Raw genomic sequence first — 12,342 nt, 5'->3', positions numbered from 1 at the left:
AATTCAATATTGTATTTTACAACTAAACTGAATGGGCGTTTGCGACATCTTATTCCCCCATCTTCAAATTTTGATTTTGGTTTTCTAAGGGGGTTGGGGATTAAAGAGGAGGACTGGATGGTCGAGGTCATTTCTAAACTGTATTGATCTCCTTTAACAGAAAAGCTCCTTATACAGATACAGGAAAATACTCGAATTCAAGTGCTAAAATTTGAAGAGTTTCTCTCTAAATACCTATAATAATCTGAACCTTAACAAATCATATCTAAAAATTCCAGGTAGATCTGACGAGTAATTCGACCGCCATATTATACTAGTAGATGGTTTGGGTTTTTCCTCTAATCACGTATCAACGTTGACAGTGCACTATAGTTTGCATGATAGAATCCGAGAGCATACGTACTTAGAATATAGACTTTGTCATCTGGTGATAGGATCGACGCGATGAAAATCTATTCCACATCATCTTTTTCAACTGTACGCCTAGGGATGGGTCTTTAAAATTAATCCGGGTTCGAATTACGTAAATTTCAATATTAAACGCTGGCGTGATAGGACCCCATTCGATAGGTTTAATTTCTTCCGAGACCCTCCCTTTACATTGAATGTTAATGTTTTTTCTAAACCAATATCAGGGAATTTGATCCAGTAAAACTCTCCCTTTACCCCACTTGTCTATATATTTTGTCAACTTTTACTTCGAAGAAGTGCCGACCCCGAATCCTATACGAACCAATTAATTGGGTGTCAGCGATTGAAATTCTTCCAAATCAAAGTCTTAGAGTGCTGTTTTTTTTGTGGGGTTTTTTCTTGTCACAGATTTTTCACCCTAATGACAATAGGTTGCAAAATGACATTTTAAAATACCTATCGGGCGGGTTACTCATTTATCAGTGCAAAATTCCTTACCAATATAAATAATTTTGTAAACACCTTCGATTTTTGAAATCGAGACGATAATCTGATTCCTAATTGAATGGTATTGTCGCGTGTGGCTATTCTTCTCATCCTTTTAACAGTTAATAAGTCACTGGCTCTATGAAAATGCGTGACAATACTGCATAAGATCTATACTTTTGATGTAAAATAAAGGCTGATGTACCCATTCACATTACTAGATAAACTCTACAATACATCACAAGATCAGCAAACTAAATTCAGCAAAGGGAACAAACATCGCATTTCTCTTCGCGTCGAAAGCAAGGGAGCACTGAGGTCAAAGATACATGAGCAACTCAAAACAGAAAATTCCAGTGTACCATACTTGTTTAGTGTATATTTCGTATTCGATTTCTTACTATGCCCATGCAGTAATTTACAATATATATAATTGTATGAAAAGGGATAGTTCGAGTGGAATTCCTGGTAAAATATCATTACTATACAACACAGCTAGACTCCAAGTCTAGATTTCTTTGTAAACATGCCCTTACTGACTTCTAAGGTATATAAAGTTGGCACTCAAAAGTTTATGATCATCTTCAGAGTTTATACAAACTTTAAAATTCTCTGTTTTTCATGTACACATTCACTATCCGACTGGTATCAGAATTCCCGAATATAAATATATATATGACCGAAGTACTTGAAAATTATATTATGATATAACTCCATAAAGCGATTACCAAAAACAAAGACAGTCTACAGTTCGAGTGTTTCCACAAACAACATCACACACCCATGTTTATTTTACAGATCGTAGTCCTACAATGGAGAAGTTTATCGACTAAGTATATCTTCTCAAGGAGGGCTTGGTAGATAGAGATAGTAGACCCTTGACGTAATCAGAGCTTTATTTTACTCGGAGTTCGTTGACCACTGGCGCTTGTGTTGTTTTCTGTGTCAACATTTTGCATTATTGCATGATGTAGAATTAATGCTGTTGACATGGTTTATTGTGATACACAAAATTAACACAAAATGCTGACCCTCTGAAAACACTAGTATATGAAAACAAGTCGTAGTTATCATCACAGATATATATATATATATATATATATATATATATATATATATATATATATATATATATATATATATATATATATATATATTAAAACCAATTAACTACTACCTTATTTCTGTAAGAAATAAATGATGAACAATAGGTTAGGATTTACGACTTTATTAGGAGTATTTATTATGCATTTATTTTTCGAACTGATCGGCAAAACAACCCAAACATTAGCATTTCATTATTTCTATGTTCACAGTACTCGCTAATAGTCCGAACGAAAATTAAAAATAATCACATCAACAAATTTATATTTTATAGTTATACTTATATGTTTACCGTTTTGGATTTATAAAATAAGTGTATGATCATTAATTCATAATTTAGAATATATAGCCTAGTGTTTTCAGGTTTGGAAGAGAAAGCCCATACGATATACATGCTGCAGATATGCAGATTCATTATTCAAATCTCGGATACATTTGTTCACTTCACTTATTGATCGCTACAAAAGAAGAATTTAACTTTTATCCTTAATTCATTTCAATACTAGTATTTGATATCGATCATAAGATATATACAGGTTTTAAAACACAGTTTCACTTTTTATTTAACTCTTCTTTGGCTGGATTTGAATTTTAAAACAACTAGAATAGATCGTTTAGATAAATAAATATCTTCAATTGATATCCATTTTATCATGCATACCGAAAAAAGCGCAATACAAGTTTATGTAAATTGAACACATGTGATATAAACGTTTGTGGCATTTTTGAACAACTAGAATATAGCGTTTATCAAATAAATCATATTTTATTTCGATATTCATTTCATCGTACTGAAAAGAGCATACGTATTACGTGTAAAAGTAAATCTAAAATGTAATAAAGAAAAGAAATTTAAATAAGATTTTTCTGTTAAGCTTTCAATATATTTTACAGTAAGTTTGAAAAACACTTACGTAAAACATCTCTTTTTGCATAATTTATGGCTAAACTACACAAAGACTGGATTTGTAGATGCTATAAACTTGGGTAGTTTAAAGCTCATTTTGTTGCTATTGAAATCTGCTTTGATGTTTGCACAATATTATGTGCTCTAAGATAGCAGACTTTCCCCAGAGAGAGAGAGAGAGAGAGAGAGAGAGAGAGAGAGAGAGAGAGAGAGAGAGAGAGAGAGAGAGAGTCGGCGGGGGGGGGGGGGGGGGGGGTGGAGGTCTGAAATAGTTATATGATAAATTCAAATTTGATAACTTGTCAAGTGAACAAAAAAGTTTACTAAATATGATGATAAATTTAATCTCGTTAAATACCATCTCCTTTACTTCTCAAAGAGGATATCATTATTACATATGTGTGAAATTTAGATGACTTTAAAAAAGAGATCTACCATCGTCTGTCAGACATGTCCAAATAATCGTGTTCTTTGGACTATTCTGGCAGACATGGTGTGAGGTATTTAAAACGAAGTGCTGTGACATTTTGTATTCAGTCCTCCCCAATTAACACCTTGTGAACTTTTCAACGAATTTGATTGAAAATCCTTATTTAGAGGTTCTACATTTTGATGCCCCCCCCCCCCCCTCTCTCTCTCTCTCTCTCTTTTTTGTGTGTGTCAAGATCGTACAGATTAATTCCGTCATTTATCATAAATATACGTTTAGATATTTTTTTAAATGGATATAGAAATCATATTTTTTTCTATTAATTAGATCTATTGAGAAAATTTCAAGTCCTAGAACCGTGGTGAAGATTCCATTTTTGTCATTTTCAATGTGAGCTGTCAAGACAGAAAATCATTCTTTCAGGATAGTTAAACGAAGGCTTGTTGTTTGCTGCATCTGTTTACACTTTGTTTTTGTTTGTTTGTTGCTATATGTTATCACTATTCACTAAAATTATCTTTCATAATTGCTATGAAAGAAGCACGTGTATTCTCTCACCCTGAAGAGTCCGAGGCCATTCGTATTCTAATTGATTATGACTTTCCGATGGAAATAAAATGTTTCTCTGGTACAAAACAGCAAGTCATCTCTAAAAGGAAGAACTTTCCGTATTCTATAGATTCACTGGGAGGCAAAATATTAATGGGCAAAATATTGATAAAGTATTCAATAACATATAGCAAAACAGGATTCGCATATCATATCGAAATCGGCTTTTTATTTGTTCCAAATTTTATTTCATTGAATACCGACAATGACTTTTTGTCACGTCAAAATAATTGTGATCAAATTTCCTATGCTGAAAATAGATTTTAAAAAATCAAATAAAATGACACGGATTAATGATGCATAAACATGCCACCCGGTATTTGTTCCCATCCAGGGGGCGCTGAAACGGAACATCTGTCACCGCCCTTTTATTAAACCATATCAAGGCTGGGAAAATAATGAGCCAAATGCATCACAATGGGAGAAATTTAAAGTTCACCATCTATTTTTAAACACTGCTTTTTAGTTATTCCTTGATTATTAAAAGATACACAAATGCACTGTATGAAGACTAAAAAATAATGTTGGAAATCACAAGATCACACTACAATCACAATGTAATTAATTTCAACGAAATGCGCGAAAGGACTGTCCCATCCACCGACCGTTTCTCTCTCTCTCTCTCTCTCTCTCTCTCTCTCTCTCTCTCTCTCTCTCTCTCTCTCAAAAGCCTTTCCTGAACAATAGTAATCCTTACATAAACAAATTTGCCCTTATTATGTAAAGATATTTACAACGTAAAAATAGAACAAAGTCTATAGAAATCTGCGTTGATCAAAACGTCTTTTTTTTGTACTTAAATTCTTTATCTACAAATAAAGCCCGGTATACTGACATTCTACATAACTTATTGAAACCCTATACTTAAATTAGCAGTAGCTTGCATGTTGCATAGTATAAAAAGACATATTTCCGTATGACATTATCATCCAATATAAATGCTTGATTTCCATTTGAATAGAGCCACGAGGAAGATTTTACACAAAGAAGTCCCCAGAGACTATCTCATTATCCAGAAAAGTGCACAAAACTCTTGCTTATTGATCTGAAATGATTTATTAACTATAAAAAAGTAAAGTATGTTTTCTATAGACAGTTGCTTGAATTTACATGTGAATTGCGAAAATAAATAATGCAATACTCCATCATTATTTTCTTTTATCTATTTACAATATCAATAATTTCAGTTCAATACAGTACACCAGTTATTGTCATTTTGGTGCATAACAACTAATAAGTTCTGAAAAAATGTCCTTTTTCCTCAAATACTTAAAATAAGTACTAGTACATGTACCAAATGAACATGATGCAATAGCTAAATAATTGTTTCTTTAATACCTGCTGTACTATAATGACATTTATACGGTACTTCAACTAGTACTCCAATGACAGTAATGTGGTACCTAAAAATACGGGCATAAATTTATGCGACTTTCACCAGTTGTTCAAATACCTCGTTTACAGTTACATATATGTGGAAATTTATCCGGTAACTCATTTACAGTTACATAATACTTTCACCAGTACATCGTTTACAGTTATTTTTTCAGTAAGGTGGTACTTTCCCCGGTACCTCGTTCACGGTCATGTGGTACTTTCACCGTTTCCATCGTTGCGATACTTTCGTTATTTTTCCTTCTCTAGATCTCTATTAGAAAGTGTTTCACAAGTTAACCATGACTATCCTTGATGGGACGCGCCTACAGTTATATGGTGCCATTACTGGCACGTAATTTACACATATGTGGAACCTTTATTGGCACCTCATTTACAGATATGTGGAGCCTTTACTGGCATCTCGTTTACAGAAATGTGGAACTTTTACTGGTATCTCGTTTACAGTTATATAGCACCTCATTTACAGTTATTTGGAGTCCTTATTAACACCTCATTTACAGATATGTGGAGCCTTTACTGGCACCTCATTTACAGATATGTGGAGCCTTTACTGGCACCTCATTTACAGAAATGTGAGCTTTTACTGGTATCTCGTTTACAGAAATGTGGAGCTTTTACTGGCATCTCGTTTACAGTTATGTAGCACCTCATTTACAGTCATCTGGAGTCCTTATTGGCACCTCATTTACAGTTATGTGGAGCCTTTACCGGCATATCGTTTACAGTTATGTTAAATTGTGCTTTTACAGACACTTCTGACACCTCATTTACAGTTGTGTGGTGCCTTTATTGGCACCTCATTTACAGAATAGTTGGGGCTTTGACTGTCGCCTCAACTACAGTAATTTGGTGCCTTTACTTGCACCTTGTTTACATTTATGTGCTACCTCATATTCGGTTTCCGCTATTGAATTGACTGTGCTTAATGCTGCCATTTGCTCATTGGTTTTTGTACGGGTTCTTTAGTAATATTTATAGTGATGATGTAAAACATATACTGTTAAAACTTTCTTGTGCAGATATGTGGTACTTTAACGAGTTTCAAGTAGCAAATGGTACTTAAATGACAGTTGTGTAGTACTTCAGTGAGAGATAATTTTGTAGATTTCCATAATGTGTTACTACACTTACTGTACATAGCACGGTTCTTTAATTTGCTGATGCTGTAGTTTTGTTCGAATTATTTACAATTTATTTGTTAATAAATAAATTTATGAGGACGTCCACAACTGTTATATGATACTCCCATGACAGTAATATAAACTTTAATAACAGTTACGCAATACTTCAATGGCAGTAATATGAAACTGTAAAGCAATACCTCACCGACTTTGTCCTTGTTGTTTTATTATCTATTATGTTATAAGTGACTGACTGTTTTGTTGTATTACAATGACTGTAATGCCTTCATTAATGTATTCTCCTATGTTACAGTGATTTTAGTAAAAGAAAGGGCCCTCCTTTTTGGATAAATGAATAAAATCGAGGGCTGGTATAGAGCCAAGGTCACTTAAGATCAATAATATGGCATACTTATGCTATATGAATTGCAATGGCTTTTTTGGTACTTGTGTAGATTTGTAGCTACGTACTTCCTATTCAAATAAACAATAAAGTCAATTTAAAAAAAAAAAAAAAGTATTTCCAAAAATTATTATTCAACAGTGTAGTGCAACGAGTTAGAACATTACCCAAGAATCTGTATGTCACGAGCTTGAATCCCGGTGAAGCTTTTATCATTTTTAGATTTCCAAAATTTTTTTGAAACATTTTTTTAAATAATATATTATTAAATTTGAAAATTGTAAAAGTGAATGTATTTTGATTTTAATATACTTTTACCCACATCAATATTGCTAAGTGCCCCATACCACCTAGGTGATAGTTCATCGATTAAAATCAAAACTGTTACTGTAGTTTCATTATTTGTTGGCATTATTTTTTGTGGATTAGGATAAAAACATAATTTCAAGAATATGTAAATTTAAATGAATCACAAGAACCTGACATTATTCATTGTTCTCATAATAAAAAATGTATACCCTCTAGGGGCTCTACCTAATATTATTAGATAGAAGATATATATCTTCTTATTATGAGAAAAATATATAACGTCAGCTGCCTGTGCAATGAAATCATTGACAATTACATGTAGTATTGAATGAATATTGATGAAACACAGCATGTAGCATGGCATGGTTGCCATTTTACTCTATGATCATTAACATTAGATGCATGTACTCCTTTTACAAGCTTCAAGAAATAATAAACTAATATGCAGTATCTTGTATATATCACGTAAAAGAAACTTTATTTATGAAGCTTTTTGTTATATACAAAAAATTCAAATGCAATCATATCATTTAACAAAGTAATATCAACAATACATGGCACTGTGCATTTATTCAATTCAAACACAGAATAGAAAGTATTTCATATTTGGTATGATAGCACTGTAATTTTTAAACTTTTCCTTCACGTATCTTCTTCAACATTTTCAGTCCCATTCTTTTGGAACCTCTGAAATGATTGGTATGCTAGACTGATACTGCTATGTCAGATATCATATATTGCTGTTTTAATTGAGAGAGAGAGAGAGAGAGAGAGAGAGAGAGAGAGAGAGAGTTGTACTTACACCCTAGATAGGTTTGGGAAATACTGGAACATATATGTGAATAGTAACACAGGATTAAGAGCAATCCATGCTTCATCTAAACCGTTGGCAATGGCAAGGGCACATAACTCTGCACATCTAGCAGTTGACATTCTCTTTTCAGATGATTCCATTTTCCCCTTCAATTCCTACAAACAAAAAAGAAAGAAAACATATTTTTGGCTTAAACAGATATCCCCATCTGCTGTCATTTCTTTTTCGTTTATTTATTTTCACCTCAACATGTTGCTGCTACAATTTTTTTTACTTTCATCTATTGTATTACTCTTAAATTCCATAGTACTAAGTACATGTGTAACAGTGGGACTATGAGTGATTTTATAGAGTTATGCTTGTTCCATACCTCTCCAGCCTTGCCAGTGAAGGCTGTCTCCAGGAGATTGGAGAAGACTGGTCCGGGACAGAGAAGAGTGACCTTTATATTCCTGTCAGACATCTCTACACCCAGGGTAGAAAACCAGCCCTATAACAGGAAAACCTTACATTCAACACACAATATTCACATAGCCACTAAGGTAGAAAAAATTCTTCTCTGAGCCATAAGGGTGCATAAGGTCGGTGCTTATCCCTGGTTTCAGAGGTGCTAAGCGGATTAGAGTCATCGACTCCCCTGGATTAGACACCAGTCCATCGCAGGTTAACCCCCATCGTAATCCGGTATCCAATATCAGCTGGGTGGACTGAGACAATGTTTATACAGTGCCTTGTCTAAGGGCACAACATCTCGTGACCACAGCCGGGTTTAAACCAGCGACCTTTCGGTTAATACTGGCCTAACCACGCCTATAACCACTGAGCCATATGCTCCACAAGAGGGTAGAAAACCATCACATGAATATTGAACAAGGCTAAACACTTGTAAAACAAATTTAAAGCCAGTATAGAAAATCAACCCTACATTAGAAATACCGGTAGTTAGTGTAACATGTACATGTACATACACCAGTAGTTTGTCACTGGTTCATACATTGATGTACATGTATCAATTTGATCAACTATAGAATATAGATTTGATTTTTTAAAGAAAAAGAGAACAATGATTATTACAAAAGAATATTCAAAATGGTGGTTGAAAATGATATGATAGTTATATTTCATGAAAGTAAAATACAGGTAGTGCAAGTGTAAAGAGAATTTCATCTTTCAAACATTACCTGTATAGCATGCTTGCTTCCTGTGTATGATGCTGAACTGGGAGCACCTAAACCAAATATAAATTTAAATCATTTTGATATGGAAAAGCTAATTATTCAAAGGGAACATAAATATTGACCCAATTTTGTTGTATTTAAAAATGATACTTTACACAATCTTAAATTAATTTTTCCAAAACCCCAACTCAACATCTAATCAATGGTAAAAAGCATAAAATACTTTTATCATGTGTAAAAAAAAACTGACACCATAAAATGGATATATTTTGAAGTTTTTTTTTTTAATTATAAATAAAAAAAAATTATGAAAATACCTTTTTAGAATTAAGTGCAATTAAATTCTTATAAATTTTTACAATATTTGAACGTAAGACGTAAAAAAATACAAGTACGATGTACAATGATTTCTGAGTAATACTTCAAGCTTTCAAGTTTTTTCATTTACCTGTAACTTCATATTGTTTCAAAAAAAAAGTAAAAACAAGTTGATTTTTTATAATATGTTGGATTCCATTACTTTATTACATACTCAAGGACAATACATATATATATGTATATCCAAAGTTTCTGTGAATTTAAAAAAAAAAAAAAAGTATTCCATTATCATCACAGATTCGCTGTACATAAGTTGCCTACTTACAATGTTATGAATTTTTTTTGTGTAATTTAATTTCAGCAAAAACAAATTCTATAAATTTTTTAGTCATAAAACAGATCTCATTTCTGTGAAAACAATTCCATTTCAAAAAGAACTTCAATTCTTCTGAAAATCTATAAATTGATCAAACTATGAATATTGAAAACACAATCAGTGAAAAAAAGATACCCCCCACTCCCCGCGCAAATATACCACATAACCTTTTTTCTCATCATTTAAGAAAAAAATGAATCCACTATTTTTCTGTGAGACCAGAACATACTGAGTTTTCCTGCAATACTGCTCATGACTGCAATGTGGCCTTCCTTCCTCTCCAACATATGAGGGAGCACTTGCTTAGTAAGGGAGAGAACTCCGAGAACATTTAGTTCAATCACCTCTCTGTCAATATCCAAAGAGGTTTCTTCAAACAAGGCACGCTGAGACCGGCCCGCGTTGTTTACAAGAATGTCAATCTAGAGGGAAATTGCATGAATATATGTATGTAATAAAGATATACCAGTATACAATATGTGTACAAATTTTTACAAATGATAAATTAACAAAAAACATACAGTGTTAGAACTTGCATATTAAAAATGCACTCAGTTATATTTGATAAAAAAAAACATTGTCATAAAACAGGGAGACTATTTATGACTAATAAAATCAATTTCAACAGCTTTGATAAATCAATGGTAGTGAAAAATTAACCTAAAATACAGAATCAAAAACTCCTAACCTTGCTGAAGTATTTCAAAACATCTTGAGTTGCAGAAGAATGTGTCTCAAATTTCAGAGCATCCAAAGGCAGCACCAAAATATCCTCTTCTTTAATGTTTCCATGCACTAGTGCATAAATGTCAAATAAATTAAAAAAAAACTATCCTACACATCATGAAGCCAGTATGGAAGTCCGATTGTTTTAAACTAAAATACAGAAGTACCAGTATAATACTGGAAGTACCAGAATATACTGGAAGGGAGAAATGATGATGGCCCAGACCAGGATTCAAACCCTGGGCTCCTGAATCTCCAGTTAGGTGCTCTCTACCAACTGAGCTAAAAAACTGATCAGACCCAACTCAACACCACAGTAAACCCAAACTAAACCCCTGGTTGACTTTCAGGGTTGACTTTTTGAAAATTTGTGCTCAATCAGCTGAGGTTTACTTTGGGTCCACTCAGGGTTTACATTGGGTTTACACGCGGTTTAAACATTGAAATGTGAAGCAGACCCTTCTTTCTTCTACCGGTTATTATCTTACTGCCTGTAATTCTCACCCCTTGTGTGTTTCAAATACACACGTCTAACTCAGGGGTCTACTTCTGATCGGGGTTCACTCTCTGGGTTTACTTTGCGTTTACGCTGGGTTTACTTGGGGTTTACTCTGGGTCTGCAATAGTATTTAAAACCCAGAGTAAACCCCAAAAGTAAACCCAGGGTTTACTTTCTGTTAGGTTGGATCTGATCTGTACTGTACCTGGCATAGAAGATCAAACCACTCTGACTGTCACACGTAAATAGAACTTACAAAGGCATTGTTTTTTAACTCTGTTCAGTTCTTGTTCTCTGCGAGCAGATAGACAAAGTTTACATCCTGCTTTCGCAAGCTCATATGCCAGACATTCACCAATTCCACTCGAAGCCCCTGTAATCCAAACAACTTTTCCATTCAATGCACCTGAAAAGATATGTACATTTCATTAAATGTTTGTAACAACAATCGACACAAGCAAGTAATTTTGCATTCCCCTCACTCTTAATACATATCCCCTTTATATTAATGCGATGAGGCTGCGTGCTGGGGATTAGGTAAGTCAAGACTCCTATATACACAAAAAAAATAATAGTCCTATGACAAATTTGTTTTAAAAAATTAAAATGCTTACTTGGTTTCTTTCCAAATTTAGAAGCAAACTGTAGATAGAGGTCACAATCTCCCATCAAAATTAGGACAAGTAGTATGATGTAGGTAAACAAGATTCCGAGAAAACAGTAGAATAGAAAGTCAAGCATCCTTCTTCAGCACTGCCTTGTCAAAGCTTCCCTCTAGTTAATAGACAGTGGTAAGAATTAGCTTGATGTATATATGAAATGTAGTTGAAACATATTTATTGGATGTTTATTGTAGACTGCACATTTGTAAATGCATCCACAGTCCAAAATCGGACTTTGTACTTATAATTTCCGAAAATCGCTTTAAATATTGACTGAAATTGCAATACGTGTATTTGATGGATTATACATAATAACAAAATTAAGTTAGTATGCATTGCATGCCACTCAAGGAAACGTAGGTAACATGGCATAGAACTCTGAATACAATAAGACATATTTAAAGACAACCCTTCTTGTTATTCACAAACCGAAAGTCAAAAAGGTAGAACGTGGTAAAAGTAGGAATAAGTTGCAGCTTTCTAAATCCTATCAAATAGGCTAAGTAATTCAATTTTTAAAAAAATTAGTGTTTTGAATTGTAAGAGCATAGTTTATAATCTGAATGAAAAACTAAAAGGATCAACTTAAAC

At 33.3% G+C, this 12,342-nt stretch overlaps 1 protein-coding gene across 1 annotated transcript; it reads right to left on the bottom strand.

The window, feature by feature from the left end:
- Positions 1-7,626: 7,626 nt before the first annotated feature.
- Positions 7,627-12,117, bottom strand: LOC128176245 (dehydrogenase/reductase SDR family member 7-like). Its single transcript, XM_052842437.1, has 9 exons — positions 12,095-12,117; positions 11,704-11,863; positions 11,346-11,495; positions 10,553-10,659; positions 10,094-10,286; positions 9,174-9,220; positions 8,363-8,482; positions 7,981-8,147; positions 7,627-7,865 (listed from the first exon to the last, which is right to left on the bottom strand). The coding sequence occupies exons 2-9, from the start codon at positions 11,828-11,830 to the stop codon at positions 7,808-7,810; spliced, it is 969 nt and encodes a 322-aa protein (XP_052698397.1). The 5' UTR covers positions 11,831-11,863; positions 12,095-12,117; the 3' UTR covers positions 7,627-7,807.
- Between the last annotated feature and the right edge of the window lie 225 nt (positions 12,118-12,342).

The sequence above is a fragment of the Crassostrea angulata genome, chromosome 3 (genome assembly GCF_025612915.1).
Source record: "Crassostrea angulata isolate pt1a10 chromosome 3, ASM2561291v2, whole genome shotgun sequence".
Taxonomy (NCBI): Eukaryota; Metazoa; Mollusca; class Bivalvia; order Ostreida; family Ostreidae; genus Magallana; species Magallana angulata.
This window is presented reverse-complemented; position numbering and strand designations above follow the sequence as displayed.

What these genes read in the sequence shown, in the direction of transcription:
- LOC128176245 (XM_052842437.1), bottom strand. Translation starts at nt 11,830, where the DNA reads ATGCTTGACTTTCTATTCTACTGTTTTCTCGGAATCTTGTTTACCTAC. An exon ending in TAAATTTGGAAAGAAACCAA is followed by an intron (nt 11,496 to 11,703) that starts GTAAGCATTTTA and finishes ATATCTTTTCAG; the next exon opens with GTGCATTGAATGGAAAAGTT. An exon ending in CAGTATTGCAGGAAAACTCA is followed by an intron (nt 9,221 to 10,093) that starts GTATGTTCTGGT and finishes TATTTGGTTTAG; the next exon opens with GTGCTCCCAGTTCAGCATCA.